The following is an 18,458-nucleotide window of genomic DNA, read 5'->3' on the forward strand; positions in this document are numbered from 1 at the left end:
TCTAAACTATATTCTGGTCTGCTTTGTCTCATCTTGTTAAACTGTTAGGTCTTCCAGGACAGAGAATGTTTTCTACATACACTAAGCCCTGAATAAGTCTAGTTCAGCACTAAGGACAAAGACAGCATTGACCATTTTTTAATGCTGATGATATTTCAGCAATCATGGTGTTGATAACTGTTCAAAAGGGCTCCTTGTTATTTTAATTTTCAGGGTGGGTTCCTTTCTAATCTCAATCTCCTCTAAATCTGCTCTGAAAGCTTTATGCCTAGGTCTCTCCCTAGGTTTCCCGGGGCTTCCCAAATTTCTGGCCCTCTGAATATCATATCACCAGACAGAGAACTCCACCTCACTTCTGGGTAAGGAACATCTTCACCTCACCACATAAATGTATCTGGGCCTGATTTACTTTAACTTTCCCTGTACTTAGAACAGTGCTTGATACATAGGATATGCTGAATTTCATTTAAAAAAAATAGAAGTAATATAGGGAGGAAAGAGAATTCTTCCGTTATTTACATTTTCCAATTTTCTACCGGCTGGTGCCCCCTGGCAGTCACAACCATACCTGCAATTTCAGAGCAGCTTGTTCAACTTCCAATTCCAGTTTTTTGTAATTCCCAAGAAGAACTTCTTTCTCCAGTTTAAGCTTTTCATTCTCCTCAATCAGTTTCTGGTCCTGTTTTATCTTTTCCAGGCTGACATTTGACCCTAGACTAAAGTCACCAAGAATCAACTTATCCTTATTAAAAATGAGTAAGGAGCATAAAATGTACGTGAGAGAGCAATTTCTAAATCATAATGATCTAAGGCAGAGTAATGCTGGCAAAGGTAGGAAACCCATATAATTTACTTTGAAAACATTTACGTTTAGAAATGAATAGTTACCTTTTTATGCCAGCTATCCATTATCATCTAAAGGCAGTCTTCTGCTTAAGACGCATTGGAATCCTAAAAACTGCATCGAGTCAGGATGCAGATCAGAACCAATTTTCTCATAGGAACAATGTTACAAATACAGGATTGGTTCTTGAACCAAGGTCAGATACCCTATTTTTACCAAGATTATCAAAAATTGTGTACTCTGTCGATTATAAATGACATATATTATAAAAATGGAGAACAACATAGATACATTCATGTGTACTTATTCAGAACTGCAGAGGTTTCAAGGTGGAAAACCTGTCTTTTACTTCATCCCATGTAAAATTGGGCAGGCTGACACTTTCTGGTGTCTTTACCTGCCAATAGGGTAACCTCAACTCCACGTGTCCCCTGGCTTCTTCCACTCCACCCCTACGCCCTTTTCCTTTCTTTCCCATCCTCATATTATAGCTTTTAAGATGTTTCCCTGATTTCCTGCCTTAACTACTGTATCAGCCTCCTCACTGAACTCTCTGCATCCTCTCTCCCCTCTCCAGTCCTCACGTCACTTTGCTGCCCATATCATTTTCTGAAAGAACATTCTGTCCGTTTTCACTTTCCTCAAAAATAATAACAATAATAACTGTGGTATTTGTTAAGCGCTTACTGTGTGCCAGGCACTGTACTAAGCGCTAGGGTGGATAGAAGCAAATCAGTTGGGACACGGTCCCTCTCCCACGTAGGGCTGACAGGCTCACTCCCCATTTTACAGATGAGGGAACTGAGGCCCAGAGAAGTGAAATGACTTACCCAAGGTCACACAGCAAACAAGTGGCAGAGTGGGGATTAAAACCCGTGACCTGACGCCCAGACCCGTGCTCTATCCACTCTACCATACTGCCTCTCCAGTAAAAACCTCCAGCTGTTGCCCATCCAACCCCACATCAAACAGATACTCCTTACTATCGACTTTAAGGTACTCCCTCAGCTCTCTCCCTCCTACCTAACCTGACTGACCTACTACGACCCAACCGGCACACCCCACTTCTCTATCATCAACCTACTCTCTGCACCTCAGTCTCATCTAACCCACCACCAAGTCCCTTTCCCATGTTCTCCTCTGGGCCTGGAACTTCTTTCCCCTTCACATCCTACAGCCTACCACTCCCCCACCTTCAAAGCCCTCCTAAAATCACATCTCCTCCAAAAGCCTTCCTAGACTAAGCCCTTTATTTCTCCTATCCATCCTCCCCTCTGCATCAACTATGCACTTGCATACTTTGAACATTTTGAAACTCACCCCAACCCCACAGCACTTATAAATATTCTTATACTCTACTCTTTCTCCTATCCCTAATTCATTTTAATCTATTTACAGCCTGTAGGCCATATGCTCCTTGTGGGCAGGGATCACATTTACCAACTTGGTTGTATTATACTCTCATAAGTGCTTAATACTCTGCTCTGCACACAGTAAGCACACAATAAATACCATTGACTGATTTTGTCATTTCCCTAAGGCTCTGGGTGGTCCCAACCACTGCACTTCCAGAGCCAGTGGCCAAAGGAGACAAATGACAAAGTTAAAACCAGAGGACACAAATTTAGAAACTTTGTTAAGTGCTGTTTATCAACAAAAAAATCTTAAATTAAGGACTGCCTATACAGTAGGAGTCTGAACAGGAGCTGAGAACCAGATGACATCCACAAAGAGAGCCTTGCATATTCCACCAAAAAAGAAGACAGTTCATTATTTTGGCTTGAACCTGGTGGGTCATATATTTACTAATTTACAATACCAAAATCTATTTTTCCACAGTGATTCAATTCTGAGAGTAAAGACAGACAATTATGCCCATAAAGACTGGCCCATTTTCATAAGACTGGATTTAGCAATTCAAGTGAATGTTTCCTTTCTAATGTATAAATAAATTTGAGAGTGAAGGTGAATTAAAAAAAGAATCATATTTATTGAGCACTTTATTAAGTGCTTGGGAGAGTACAATACAATAGAATTAGCAGAAACGCCATGAAGCTCCGAATGTCTTATATATTGTCCAAAATATCTTTGTGAGAGCTGGAGAAGTATGCATTATTAATGAATGCAAAACTAAAACACTGAAGTTAAATGACTTGCCAGAGTCAGTGACACATCCCAGACTGGAACCTGGGTTTCCCAGTTTCCAATCAATCAATGGTATTTGTTGAGTGCCTGTATGCAGACAGCGAGCACTTCCAGCCTAATGCTCATGGCCATGAGACAACAGTGTTTTTAGCAGTTTTCCCACTCGCAAAAATTGCACTTTTCACATCGAACTTACTTTGGAAATGCTGCGTGATTTCCTGAAGGATGCTCAGTCCTGGAGTCAAGAGTCATTCGTCCACTATGTCGTCCTTTTGTTTTGCTGAACACCGATGGGTTGGGTCTATGTCCCCAAAGAGGGATTGGACTTTTGATGCTTCTGGCCATTAAGGGACCATTATCCATTCTCTTCTCTTCACAACTGCTCAGATTGGAAGAGGGCACATACCTTTCGGCATATCCTTTTTTAGCCATCTCTTCCCCAATATTCACATTGTCAAACTCTGCCTGAGCATAAATAGTGCCATCCTGGTATGTCACTTTATGGTGCACTCTAATTCCTTTTTCAAAAATCAAACTCCCCAAAAATTTTCTTCCCTGAGATGGGAGGGAAGAGAGAGAGAGAAGTTTTCAAACTCATCATAGATTTTACTTGGTTCATTTCACTTTCACTGCCAAATAGGCTGAGAGAAGATCTCTCACTTCTTCATTTGGAAATAGTTTAAAACAAATGCACTTCAGTAGTGTAAGTATCCCTCTCATTACAGTGGAATGTGAACTTTGTTATATAATGAAAAAGGAGAGTTAGGATCCAGAACCCTTTAAGATAAGTAAAGGCCAACTAAGTCCCTCCTGAGCTCCAGGCCAGCCCGAAGCTTTGCCCTTATGGGAACAGCCAATAGAGGTGAAGTTTAGAGGCAGAGGAGAGAAAGACTTTGACGAAGCTGCTTCAGCTGAGGTCACCCAAGTACTCCGGGAGATGCAGGTGAGGAGAGGATATATGGAGGCAACTCTTTCATGCCTCCTGAAGCCCAGGCCAGGCAGCGGGATGCTCAGCTCTGCCATACAAGTGACAAAATGGATAAAGCATGGGCCAAGGGAGTCAGAAGGTCATGGGCTCTAATCCCAGCTCTGCCACTTGCATGGCCTTTGGCAAGTCACTTCACTTCTCTGTGCCTCAGTTACCCCATCTTATAAAATGGGGATTGAGACTGTGAGCCTCACATGGGTCAGAGTCTGTGTCCAACTCAATTTGCTTGTTTCCACCCCAGCACTTAACAAGGCTTATCTAGCATAGTGATTACAAAGCTGATCAACTTCACCATCACACACCTGCACAATTCTCAAGAAAAAAAGCCACATTCCATTCAGAATTTAACATTTGTAGTTTAGTTCATTTTCCCAACTAAAATCATTCTTCACAGCCTACATGAACTGCTAAATAAAAAGAAAAATCCAGGAGTTAATTATCATACAGGTGGGCATACCTAGAAAAAAAATAGTTTAACCACTCTCACCTAAAACTAATCTTAGAGGTGAGATAGCTGAAACGGCTTTAAACTTTGAGCTGTTCCCTAGGTCAAAGCTCTAAGATACAAAAGAGAAAAATATTATCATCCTGTTACATGTTAAGGTGAGCCTGCCAAAAAAAAACTGTATTCTACATGAAGTTTACAAAAGGCCCCACCTGATATTCTAGGGGGAAAAAACCTCATTACACACAATCTATTCTCCAAGGTTTTAAAAATCTTGGACTTACCTGGTCAAACTGTGTCACATCTTGGTCAGGTGGGATTTGAAGTCCCCACAGTCGGTACCTTTTGGCAACATTAGGAAACTGTAGACTCATAGGAAGCTCCACTATTTGGGATCGATTTAGGATCTCCTTATTGCCATAGTCGATGTAGGTTACCAGACACTGTGAAGTAAACCAAAAGACCAATTTAAATAGTTCTGTCTGTACAAAAAAGCACATAGCAAAGCTACAGATGTGGCACTGTACTTGGAAAGTACAATACAGCAATAAAGAGAGACAATCCCTGCCCACAAAGGGCCTGCAGTCTAGGGGGGGAGACAGAATCAAAACAAGTAGCCAGGCATCAATATAAATACATAGAATTATATACATAAGTCCTGTGGGGCGGGGAGGGGGGAAGAGCAAAGGGAGCAAGTCAAGGTGACGCAGAAGGGAGGGGGAGCTGAGGGAAAGGGGGCTTAGTCTGGGAAGGTCTCCTGGAGGAGATGTGGCTTCAGTAGGCCTTTGACAGGGAAGAGTGATTGTTAGGCGGATTTGAGGAGGGAGGGCATCCCAGCCCAGAGGTAGGACGTGGGCCGGGAGTCGGAGGTGAAACAAGCAAGATCGAGGCCCAGTGAGAAGGTTAGCAGCAGAGGAGCAGAGTGTGTGGGCTGGGATGTAGAAGGAGAGAAGGGAGGTGAGATAAAAAGGGGCAAGGTGATGGACAGCTTTGAAGCCAATTGTGAGGAGTTTTTGTTTGAAATGAAGGTTGATAGGCAACCACTGGAGACTTTTGAGGAGGGGTGTGACATGCCCTGAACTTTACTGGAGAAAGACAATCCGGGCAGCAGAGTGAAGTATGGACTGAAGTGGGGAGAGCTAGGAGGTTGGGAGGTCAGAAAGGAGACTGATGCAGTAATCCAGTCAGGATAGGATGAGTGATTGTAATAAGGTGGCAGCAGTTTGGTTTGGAGTAGCTCTGGAGCCTCATTTAGTCTTTAAAATAAATAAAATTTAAAGACTTGAGAGGGAAAAATAGTGTGATTTATGACACACATACTTGATAAATTCAATATCACTTTCATTATAGAATGATCTTGATTTTTTTTTAAGCCAAAATGTCAAAGACAATTGATGTTTCCATTTTCTATGGTATTTGTTAAGGGCTTTACTATGTGTCAAGCACTGAGGTTCATACAAGTTAAAAAGGTCAGACATAGTACCTAACCCACACCATCCTCACATTCTAAAAATGAGGGAGAACAGGTCTCCAGTGTGGGCCCATTGTTGGGCAGGGATTGTCTCTATCTGTTGCCAAATTGTACATTCCAAGCGCTTAGTACAGTGCTCTGCACACAGTAAGCACTCAATAAATATGATTGAATGAATGAATGAACAGGTATTTCATCAACATTTTACAGTTGAGGTAACTGAGGTTCAGAAAAGGTAAAGGAGTTGCCCAAGGTCACAAAGCAGGCAAGTGGCAGAGCCAGAATTAGAACCCAGGTCCTGTGAGTCTCAGGTCTGTGCTCTTTCTATTAGGTCATGCTGATTCCATTTGTGCTTATGTGCTCATCAGCTCCTTCTCTTCCCTAAGTCACCCTGAACACTCTCTTGGTACCTTTTCCTTCAAGCTGGAAGCAAGAGTATTATTTTTAAAGTGGAAGGTGAGGATGAGGTTGAAAAAAGAAAAAGCGAGAGTTAAGCGCAACCCAGTTTATGATCCATCCCCCAAGGCTCCCGTTTCTTTTGATACAACTGAACTGATCCAGGTTGCTAAACCCTGAATAGTACCCCTGGAGGCAGTGTGGCCTAAGGGAAAGAGCATGGCATGGGACTGGGGGTCAGAAGACCCAAATTTTAGTTCCAGCTCTGCTCCTGGCCAAGGGTAAGGCACTAAACCTCACTGTGTCTGTTTCCTCAGCTGTAAAATGAGGATAAAATCTCCACTCTCTCTACCCCTTAAATTGTGAGCCCTGTTTAGGACAGGGAATGTGTCCGACCTGATTATCTTGTATATCACCCGGAGTTTAGCTCCACTTGGAACATACAATTCTCAATTTTTAGATTTACACTTGTCCATGAGTACAAGATCCACCCTTTCCTCTCCATCCAAACCGCTGCCTTGTTGCTACAATCTCTCATCATATCCTGACTAGATTATTGCATCAGCCTCCTTTCAAATCTCCCAACCTCCTGTCTCTCCCTACTCCAGTCTATACTTCACTCTGCTGCCTGGATTATCTTTCTACAGAAACCCTCTGGGCATGTCACCCCTCTTCTCAAAAATCTCCAGTGGTTGTCTATCAACCTTCACATGAAGCAAAAACTCCTCACTCTTGGCTTCAAAGCTCTCCATCACCTTGCCCACTCCTACCTCACCTCCCTTCTCTCCTTCTCCATCCCACCCCACACACTCTGCTCCCCTGCCGCTCACCTTTTCACTGTGCCTCGTCCTTGTCTGTCCCACCGACGACCCCTTGTCCACTTCCTACCGCTGTCCTGGAATGCCCTCCCTCCTCACCCCCGCCAAACTAGCTCTCTTCCCCCCTTCAAAGCCCTACTGAGAGTTCACCTCCTCCTCGAGGCCTTCCCAGACTGAGTCCCCCTTTTCCTCTGCTCCTCCTCCCATCCCTCTGCTCTACTTCCTTCCCCATCCCACATAGATAGATGTTGATGTCTATCTACTTGTTTTGTTTTGTTGTCTATCTTCCCCTTCTAGACTGTAAGCATGTAGTTGGGTAGGGATTGTCTCTATCTGTTGCCGAATTGTACTTTCCAAGCTCTGAGTACAGTGCTCTGCACACAGTAAGTGCTCAAAAAATACGATTGAATGAATGAATGAAAAGGTATAGCTTGTAACTAGGCCGAAAGTATGACTTAGATGCACAAAAGGGTCTTGCAGATCTTTGAGTTAATGAAAAAACAGAGCCTCAAGATCAGCAATGCTAAATCTTATATTCAGCTGCCATTTTTTTCAAAAAGAATAACATTCATTTATAAAAAAACAGACAACTGAATTTAAGATAACCACCTCAGGGAGATCCTTTCCCCCAGCCTATGATCCTCATTTCCTAATTCAGAGCACCTGTAGAAGGTTCTTACCTCAAAAGAACACAATTCACTGTAGGATAACAAGAAAATGGCAAAACATAAAAATAAACATCTATATTTAGTGAAGAGAGATAGAAGTTAGGTAATTAAATAAGCATTTTTCCCCTTCCTAGGGTGGTTCCCATGGAATTACAGTAGGGTCTCCAGTGGAGCACTTCAGAGAAGCAGCATGGCAGATTTGATAGAGCACGGGACTGGGAGTAAAAAGGTCATGCATTCTAATCCTGGCTCTGCCACTTGCCTGCAGTGTGACCTTGGGCAAGTCACTTCACTTCCCTGGGCCTCAGTTACCTCATCTGTTACATGGGTTTTGAGACTGTGGGCCCCACTTGGGACAAGGACTATGTCCAACCTGATCTGCTTGTACCCACCCCAGTGCTTAGTACAGTGCCTGGCACATAGTAAGCACTTAAGAAATACCATAATTATTATTTCTTCAAAAATGATCCCAGACTCGGTGAACCTTTGTTTACTGGAGCCACTCATACCTTTCCTCTCACTTTCACTGTCCTCTCTAAAACTTCAAAATGATCCTGGCTGGGGAAAGCAAGTGAATGCAGAGCCACAAAAAACCAGGGGAGGTGGTCTCAGGGGTCAATACAGGGCAAGGCAACCCATTCCTCCGTGGTGTCTAGCTAGCACCTTTGGACATATTACCTACCACATGCACTCACAGCTGCCCCTGTCAAAAGTTTTCTCAGGTTAGAACCTCAGAGAAGTTGTGTACAGAGTTGTGACCTAGTGGATCGAGCATGGGCCTGGAAGTCAGCTCTGCCACTTGTCTGTGTGTGACCTTGGGCAAATCACTTCACTTCTCTGTGCTTCAGTTACCTCATCTGTAAAATGGGGATTAAGACAGTGAGCTCCATGTGGGACACATGGAGTGTGTCCAAACTGACTAGCTTGTATTCACCCCAGCGCTTAGAACAGTGCTTGGCACAAAGTAAGTGATTAACAAATACCATAATTATTATTATCATTATTAAAGGGAAGACTATCATCTTATTAAACTTAATATTCAAATATTCTCCCACTCATTCTCGGTGGGAGCACTGCCTTAGGGCAGCCTGAGCTCTTTGATTACTTTGCCACTTTGCCCAGTATGAAAACAAGACCAGAGTCTTCAACTGAATATTTTTGCTTCTTGCCTTTTCATCATTGATCACTTTCTGTACTTTGCATCTGTACCAACATTTGTCTTCAGAAAATTGACCTCCATAAATCTGCAATATAAAAATATAAAGCACAATTAGCACACTGTAGGATTAACTAGAAACTATATTAACCCCTAAGAATATCAATTGATTGCCAGGAATCTGATCCCTACTCATCCGGCACCTCTTCAGAGGAGGCAGGGTGGAAGATTTAGGGAAGATTGCAGGCCCAGAGGACTTTCAGAGGAGAAGCAGGGGAGCTCAGTCATCTACCCTGGCTTCCCAAAGCCAGGACAATCCCCAGTCTCATAGCTACACAACCTTTGTCAAAGATTCATACATATATTTAATTCTGTAAAATGACCTTCGTTTCCAACGGTGCAGGAGGGAAGAGCTTTTTCATCAGAGCTCAGCAATACCCAAAATTTGGAACTCAGAAAGACCTCAAGTTTTCATTTTTTCTCCTAAGTACTCAAAGTCCAAGATTTATTTCAAATATCAAGGTTTAAGATCCCAGATGCCAAAAAGCATAGTGGGGTGGGGGACTAATGCAGGGAGGGAATGCCAGGTTAACCGCATCCAAGAACTTGGCTCACCTTGCTCCAGTCAGGAATCCCAGAAATTGAGTTTGACTGTGGACAAACTTCAGCCAGTGTACAACTTAACTTTATGAGCTCCTGATTTTTAGCAGTGTTCTGGGAAGAATGAAAAGAACAAATTGGTAGTGGACAGGAAGAAAAAAGGAGGGGGAAAAGCATTAACTTCCAACAACACCCATTTCTGTCTTCCACATAATGATAATGCAGTGATTTCAAAAGGGTGCCTCTGAAGAGAGTGCTCTGAGATTTGCATAGGAAACCAAATCATCTGATACTGGATACTTACCAGACTATAAAACTTATGCAGAATTTGAAATTATTATTTTCTCCTTTCTTTTGCTCTGAAGAATTAACCATAATGACCATTATTTTGCCTAAATTTTATATTGGTGCAAATGGAACTGAAGCAGGGCCTCGTGGCTAAAAGGCATAAGCTCAGCCCAGGTGGCAATATACATCAGCTCACAGACCTGAGTCATCAGTAAAATATCTTGCTGAGGACTCCAGTCCTGAACAAGAAGTGGGACAACAATCAATCAACTGTATTTCTTGAGCTCTTACTGTGTGCAGAGCAGAGCACTGTACTAAGCACTTGAGAGAAGTACAGATTTGGTAGACACATTTCCTGCCCACAACGAGCTTACAACCTAGAGCTATGAGCTCTCCGTACCCAGGACCGACCCCTCATCTCATTCATTCAATTGTATTTACTGAGCACGATTATTATTATTATAAATTAGAGATAGGAAGATGGCTGCTGTGGGGCTGGTTAGGGTGAATAAAGTGCTCATTATTCATTCATTCAATTGTATTTACTGAAAACTTACTGTGTGCAGAACATTGTACTAAGCTACATTTGCATTCTATGTCTGATGAGGGGGCTGCAAGAGTGACGGGGCCAACTAAGGTTAGGGCTCCTCTCTACGGGTAATTCCACGAGTCAGGTGGACATTCGAACCAAATTGATAAAACCAACGTGGGCGGGGGGTGGGGCGGAAGTGGAGGGGAGGAAACATATCTTAATAATAGCTTTCAGGGAGCTCAAAGACCAAATAGATGATGCCTTGTCACACCACCCCAACGGCTGGCCGGGATCCACTGCAGGCTTGAGTCTACGTGTGAACCAGAGACAACTCAAGAGATTCAGAGCAGACTGCACAGGCATGAAGCACAAATATTCTTGTGGATCTCCTATATCCTCTCTCTCTTCAAAATTACCCTTGCACTTAGTACGGTTTTTGGCACATAATGAGCTGTTCATTGTGGGCAGGAATCATCTCTATTGCTATAATGTGGTTTCCCACATGCTTAGTGCAGTGCTCTGCACATAGTAAGTGCTCAACAAATACAACTGAATGAATGAATAATGAGCACTTTATTCACCCTATCTTCAGCCCCACAGCAGTCATGTTCCTATCTCTAATTTATAATAATAATGGTATTTGTCAAGTGCTTACTATGTGACAAGACTGTTCTAAGCAGTGGGGTAGATACAAGATAATCAGGTTGGACACAGTCCCTGTCCCACGTGGGGTTCACAGTTTCAATCCCTATTTTACAGATGAGGGAACTGAGGCACAGAGAAGTGAAGTGACTTGCCCAAGGTCAAATAGCAGACATGTGGCGGAGCTGGGATTAGAACCCATGACCTCAGACTCCTAAGCCCGTGCTCTTGCCACTAATCTAGGCTGCTTCTCTCAATTTATTTTAAAGTCTCAGGAGCATGTCTATCAACTCTGTTATATTGTAAACTCCCAAGTATACAGTAAGCACTCAATAAATACAACTGATTGATCATATATCCTGGATGTGGAACATAGAGAATCCCTGGCCTGGAACAATGTCTTGAAAAGAGTTGGAGCTGGTTAAAGATGAAGCTCTTTTGTCTCCTGCTTTTGCTTGTGCAAAAATACCCCTTTGCACCCAGGTTCCTTTTCACCTTACCTGAGCCCAAAACGTTAGAGGGTCTTCCACATGGCATCCAACCACATCCTCAACTAAAGCCAAAATACAAAGAAAAAATGATCAAAATGCATTCGACCAAAGCTTCTCTTATACATAAAGATATCTTTGTACTTTACCTTTATTGCAGTTTGGTTCTTCATTCATGTTGAACCTCGGATGTTCCAGAAACACTAAAATCAAACAAAAACTGTCTAATTATACTGCAGTGTGAAGTACAGTTACATTACATTACAATATATATAATAATAATAATAATAATAACGTTGGTATTTGTTAAGCGCTTACTATGTGCAGAGCACTGTTCTAAGTGCTGGGGTAGATGTTTTATTGCCATTGTTCTTGTCTGTCCGTCTCCCCCAATTAGACTGTAAGCCCGTCAAACGGCAGGGACTGTCTCTATCTGTTGCCGACTTGTTCATTCCAAGCGCTTAGTACAGTGCTCTGCACATAGTAAGCGCTCAATAAATACGAATGAATGAATGAATGAATGAATGAATGAATGAATGAATGAATGAATGAATGAATACAGGGCAATCAGGTTGTCCCACGTGAGGCTCACAGTCTTCATCCCCATTTTACAAAGGAGGTAACTGAGGTGCAGAGAAGTGAAGTGACTTGCCCACAGTCACACAGCTGACTAGTGGCAGAGCAGGGATTCGAACCCATGACCTCTGACTCCCAAGCCCGGGCTCTTTCCACTGAGCCACGCTGCTTGCTTTGCACATAGTAAGCGCTCAATAACTACGACTGAATGAATGAATTACAATACAAAATTCTGAAGTTGATATCCACCCTTGCTATACTGCCAACTTTCCCTTAGTGGTGCAGCCTAATGGAAAGAGCCCGGGCCTGGGAGTCAGAGGACCTGGGTTCTGAGTCTGGTTCTGTGTCTTGTCAGCTGTCACTTAATTTCTCTGGGCCTCAGGTCCCTCATCTGTAAAATAGGGATACAGTACCTGTTCTCCCTCTTACAATGTGAGCACCACATGGGACCTGATGATCTTTTATCTACCCCAGGACTTAGTACAGTACTTGGCACATACTAAGCGCTCACCACAATAAGTGCACCCTGTTTCTCAAGGAGCTCATCCACTCCCATGACTTCAACTACCATCTCTACATGGGTGACTTCCAATTCTATCTCATCAGCCCTGACACCTCTCTCCCTCCCTCTCTCCAGTCTTGCTTCACCTCCTGCCTCCAGCATATCCTTCCATAATCTCCCACAGGCAACTCAAACTCAACATATCCAAACAGAACCTATCCTCCCTCAAATCTTTTTCACCTAACTGCCCCATTACTGTTGACACCACCACAATTCTGCTCATATCCCACGCCCACAACCTGGGTATTATCCTCGATCCCTCTCTTTCAATCACCCCCACGTTGGTTTGTTACTCACAACATCTCTAGGACCTACCCCTTCCTCTCCATCCAAACTGCCACACTTCTCCAAGCTCTTGTCATATCCTGCCTCAACAACTGCATGTGCCTCCTTGCAGACCTCCCTGCCTCCAGTCTCTTCCCTCTCAATCCACACTTCGCTCTGCTGCCCGGATCATTTTTCTAAAACATTTTACAAATGTCTCCCCACACCTCAAAATATCCAAATGGGGTTACTCATTCTTCTCTGCATCAAGCAGAGATTGCTTGGCCATCGGCTTTCAAGAATTCAATCAATTCTTTCCCCTCTTATTATGCACTCTCTTCTCCCAATACCCCCGAGTTCGCGCACTTTGTTCCTCCTGAGCTGACCTATTCACTTTTGCTTTGCTCTCATCTCTTTCCTGCCTCTCTCTTCATGCTCATGCCGTCCCCCTAGCCTGAAACCCTCTTCCCCTTCAAATTCCACAGACCACAGCTCTGCCTAGTTTCAAAACCCTTGTGAAATTATTTCTCCTTCAGAAGGCTTTCCTTGATTAAATTCTAATCTTCCCTACATTCATGCTCCTTAGTTTTGCACCACTTTAGCACTCAACCTCTTATAGTATTTCTGGACATATTTTACATAATCTATTACTGAAGCACTCATATGATTATCCTTTTTTCTTCTTCCCCTTTCTGAAATTTATTTGGTGCATGTCTCTCCTGCTCTCAAGGGTTTTATAATCTAGCAGGAATCATATCTACTAATTCTATTGAAGCAATTAATAGTGTGTCCTTTAGACTGCAAGCTCAGTATGGGCAGGGAACGTGTCCGTTAATTCTGTTGTATTGTACTCTCCCAAGAGCTTAGTACAGTGCTCTGCGCATAGCAAGCACTCAATAAATACCATTGATTGATTATCCTTCACACAGTAGGTGTTCAATAAATACTATTCTTACAATGTGAGCAGGAGGCAGGAGGTGATGCAAGATTGCAGAGACTGAGGAAGCAGCATGCGGTAGTGGGTAGAGCTTGAGCCTGGGAGTCAGAAGGTCATGGGTTCTAATGCTGGCTCTGCCACTTTTCTGCTGTGTGACCGTGGGCAAGGCACTTCACTTCTTTGTGCTTCAGTTACCTCATCTGTAAAATGGGGATTAAGTCTGTGAGCCCTATGGGGGACAGGGACTGTGTCCAACTCGATCATCTTGTATCCAATCCAGTGCTGAGTACAGTGCCTGGCACATAGTAAGAGCTTAACAAATACCATTATAATTATTATTATTATTATTTATTGAGTCCTGTGAGTAAGAGTCACCCAGAATTAATTTTAAATTTAGAAGCAAACTGTAGTGTCCTCCACCCAAGAATGATAGAGTACAATTTGCCTTTCTTGGGTGGAGATCTAAATCTATCTATTTTCGTTTACCCCAGTTTAACCCTATTTTTTTGAATTTACAAAACAAGGGTGAGTAGAGGCCACTAAACTTTTCTCGTTATATAATAATGGATTTTTCCTGATTGACATTTGCTGAATGAAAATTGACCACCCAAAAGTTAATTTCAACAGGAGCAAAAGCTGTGAACTGTGAACTACAACTGTTTTAGTGTACTAACTAGCTGAAAAATAGCACCATTATCCCGTGGATGTGGTGGTAGGATACTGACATTGCAAAAATATTCTCCCCACCCAGGTTCTAATGACCTTAATGAACTCTGATCCTCTCTTTTTTCACACTTGCTACCGAAATGCCTTGCTGATTATAACTGCTCAGTTTAGTTTGATTTCAGGATAACCAATTCCTTAGTGGTCAACACTGAATAAAGACCATAAAGAAAGACACTGGAAACACTTCAGAAAAAAAGGATCCAATTCACAAAATGATTTAGAATTGCTCTTGTAAGGGATAACTGGGACAAAAATCAAAACTAGAAAAGGCTGCTTGGGCAAAAACTTGCCTGCTTTCCAATTATTTGGGACACAGGCAAGTGATTTTGAAGTATATTTGGGACAAACAAAGACTGAACAACAGTCTGCTTTGTGAGGTTCTCTAGAAAGGAGACTACTATCCGTCTACAATGAGTGCTAAATTTGATGGTGCTCAGCGCACAAATGCTTTTTACTTTGAAAAACGTTCCCGAGATGTCTTTCGAGCAATTATTACCTAGAAAGTTAACAAAAATGCCATTATTTTAGAGATTTTCCTTACATCTTTTCTCACATTTAGAAGGAACTATTATGCACATTAAAGAGGCAATTCCTTAAGCTATCTGGATTTCAGACATTACTAAAGGAAATAGTTATATCAATTTACTTCATATAGAATTTCTCCATGAAATTAAAGTGGTTTTCCCCCAGGTAGATATAAGTGGGTATGTTGGAAAATATCTAATTGAAATTGGGACTTTGGGGGTAGGTGTATTAAAGACTTGTGTTGTTAAGGTGTTACTCTGAGCCAGGCCCAGAAGATCTTCATTTTCCCCAGAGTTATCATTTTTTTACTCATTCCAAATTGTTGAATTAAGCCTGTAATTTCTGCTCTCCTGTATATTTGTCCTCCCCACTCAAACTGAGGTAGAAACTGTGGAAAATGTCAGGTCTATATGTCTTATGCATATTGCAAAGCTTAGTACATTACTGATCAGACATCATTTTAGCCTGAATAAATCAACTATGCAATCCTTTTTTAAAACCCCAGTAAGTACTAAGGAGAATGGTTTGTCCTAGAAATAATCTCTTCATTTTAAACACCTGCCATAATCAGTAAGATTGTTTTACTTTTTACATAATTTCCACTAGTCTTTTAGAATACCTCTGTTCAATAAAGGTAAGAACACTGGTTTCCTATTTCTTTCCCAGAACCCAATCTTGCTTTGACAGTTAAATGTAACTGTTTAGCTGACAAATTGTATATGACACTGTAAAGACAATATAGAAATGTTATGAATTTTACTTTAGGAAAGTGTATAAATATTTAAATCTGTACTGTTTGAAATCCTAGAGAGAGAGATTTTTTTTAAAAGGAATCATTAATGTCTCAAAATTTGAGGGATAATTTTAAGAATAGATGGAAGGGGCATATTGTGTTAAAAAATAGGAAAGAAGTGTTCTTGGTATGAGGCATAGTCAACGTTAGCTTTGTTTATCACAGAACTCTGAAATTTCACTGGACATATTACTTAGCAAAGAGTAATAAACATCCTCAAATTTTCCTCGACTACAGTATAATTTATTTTCCTCTATATTCAGGTGTGTTAGCCTTTTTCTCTACTTCTTAAACTGTGAATCCCAGGTGGAGCAGGGACTCTTGTCCAACCTGATTAATTACTATCTACCCCAAGTTTTAGTACAGTGCTTGGTACATTGTAAACACATCAAATTTCACAGTTATTATTCAAGAAGACAGGAAATTAGCTATGTCATTTTTTCACATTCTTGGATTCATTTTCCCCTGCTAATGTGTTACTTTTAATTCCAAACCATAAATTTAGATAATTCTGAATGGTGGATTTTTGAAGGAAAACTTAAGCGTATATTCTTTCACTGCATTTCAAGCCACCTATAAGGAGGAACATCAGAGCGCGATGCCAAACATTTTAAAAGCCAAGGCGAAAATGGAAACTATTCTAAACTCAAATCATTGTCAGACAGTAAATCATATTATTGAGCGCTTACTGTGTGCAGAGCACTGTACTAGTTGCTTGGGTGAGTACGACATAATAAAGACACATTTCCTGCCCATAATAATAATAATAATGTTGGTATTTGTTAAGCGCTTACTATGTGCAGAGCACTGTTCTAAGCGTTGGAGTAGATACAGGGTCATCAGGTTGTCCCACGTGAGGCTCACAGTTAATCCCCATTTTACAGAAGAGGTAACTGAGGCACAGAGAAGTTAAGCAACTTGCCCACAGTCACACAGCTGACAAGTGGCAGAGTCAGGATTCGAACCCATGACCTCTGACTCCCAAACCCGGGCTCTTTTCCACCGAGCCACGCTGCTTGCCCATGACAAGCTTACCCCCTTCTCCCCACACCTCCCCACAAAAAAGATTCCAATAAACTGTGAAAAAGAATCAACCTCTTGGACTTTACTCATTTGATAAGTTTAAACGAAAAAAAATGCCAAACAAGTCAAAGCTTTTCACAAACTCTAATTTCTTCAGGAACAACTTTTCATTTACAACCTGGAATCAACACATAAACAAGTTTTCAACTTATATACTCAATTTATACACCTTCCTCTGGAACTCTTCTCTCTTAGAGGTACCTTTAAAAATTTAAAGATATATACATAAGTATTGGGGACGGGGCAAATAGAAGCAGCGTGGCATAGTGGATAAAGCACGGACCTGGGAATCAGGTCATAGGTTCTAAGCCCAACTCTGCCACTTGTCTGCTGTGACCTTGGGCAAGTCACTTCACTTCTCTGGGCCTCAGTTACCTCATCTGTAAAATGGGGGTAGGGACTGTGAGCCCCACCTGAGACAAGGAGTGTGTCCAACCTGATGAGCCCCAAGTGGGACAACCTGACTAACCTGTAACTACCCCAGACCTTAGAACCATGCTTGGCACATAGTAAGCGCTTAATACCATAATTAACTAATGAACTTGGATCTACCTTAGTGCTTAGAACAGTGCTTGGCACAGCTTAGAACAGTGCTTGGCACACAGAAAATGTTTACTACCATAATTGATTAATTAACTAATGAACTTGGATCTACTTCAGCACTTAGAAGGGCTTGGCACATGGTAAGCGCTTACTACCATAATTGATTAACTAATGAACTTGGATCTACCTCAGCGCTTTGAACAGCGTTTGGCACAAAGTAATTGATTAATTAACGAACTTGGATCTACCTTAGCACTTTGAACAGTGCTTGGCATGAGGTAAGCACTTACTACCAATATTGAGGTAAACACTACTCCCAATAGAGAAGCAGCGTGGCTCAGTGGAAAGAGCCCGGGCTTGGGAGTCAGAGATCATGGGTTCGAATCCCGCCTCTGCCACTTGTCAGCTGTGTGACTGTGGGCAAGTCACTTCACTTCTCTGTGCCTCAGTGACCTCCTCTGGAAAATGGGGATTAACTGTGAGCCTCACATGGGACAACCTGATGACCCTGTATCTCCCCCAGCGCTTAGAACAGTGCTCGGCACATAGTAAGCGCTTAACAAATAAACTTTAATTAGAACTTTCATTAGATTAATGAACTTGAATCTATCTCGGCGCTTAGAGGAGCGCTTGGCCCATAGACAGCGCTTGACAAGTGCCAGAATTATTATTATTGTTATGAAATGCCCTCAGGCCACGGACCCAAACGGGAAGATGGTGCGGAAGGGGGGGGGCGAGGAGGAGAAAAAGGGGCTTAATGGGGGGAGGCCTGTTGAAGGCGATGTGAGTTTAACAGAAGGTTTAAGACCTCGGCCCGCCCCTGCCCCTTGACAAGCCTAGGGCCGAAGAGGCCTGCGGGGGATGAGGCCTCTGCTGCTTCCGCCGCCATATGCAGGCCCCAACCGGGCCTCGACCACGGCGGCGGGCAGACGCCGCCGCCCCAGCTTTTACAGAGAAACCACGTCGAT

The 18,458-nt window shown here is 42.4% G+C and overlaps 1 protein-coding gene across 6 annotated transcripts in view; it reads right to left on the reverse strand.

Moving 5' to 3' along the window:
* STK31 (serine/threonine kinase 31) overlaps positions 1–18,458 on the reverse strand; it is a 57,939-nt gene that overhangs the window by 38,774 nt on the left and 707 nt on the right. For 5 of the 6 annotated variants that reach the window (XM_029071375.2, XM_029071376.2, XM_039912930.1 and 2 more), the window contains exons 2-8: positions 11,631–11,684; positions 11,494–11,546; positions 9,547–9,645; positions 8,945–9,019; positions 4,707–4,865; positions 3,186–3,544; positions 569–716 (exon numbers count right to left, since the gene is read on the reverse strand). In XM_029071375.2, the coding sequence (XP_028927208.1) occupies positions 569–716; positions 3,186–3,544; positions 4,707–4,865; positions 8,945–9,019; positions 9,547–9,645; positions 11,494–11,546; positions 11,631–11,658 (921 nt within the window). In that variant the 5' untranslated portion in view covers positions 11,659–11,684. Of the gene's footprint in view, positions 1–568; positions 717–3,185; positions 3,545–4,279; positions 4,385–4,706; positions 4,866–8,944; positions 9,020–9,546; positions 9,646–11,493; positions 11,547–11,630; positions 11,685–18,458 lie in introns of those variants that run through there. The other variant, XM_029071380.1, reaches the window with a different exon arrangement.

The sequence above is a fragment of the Ornithorhynchus anatinus genome, chromosome 8, assembly GCF_004115215.2.
Source record: "Ornithorhynchus anatinus isolate Pmale09 chromosome 8, mOrnAna1.pri.v4, whole genome shotgun sequence".
Classification (NCBI taxonomy): Eukaryota; Metazoa; Chordata; class Mammalia; order Monotremata; family Ornithorhynchidae; genus Ornithorhynchus; species Ornithorhynchus anatinus.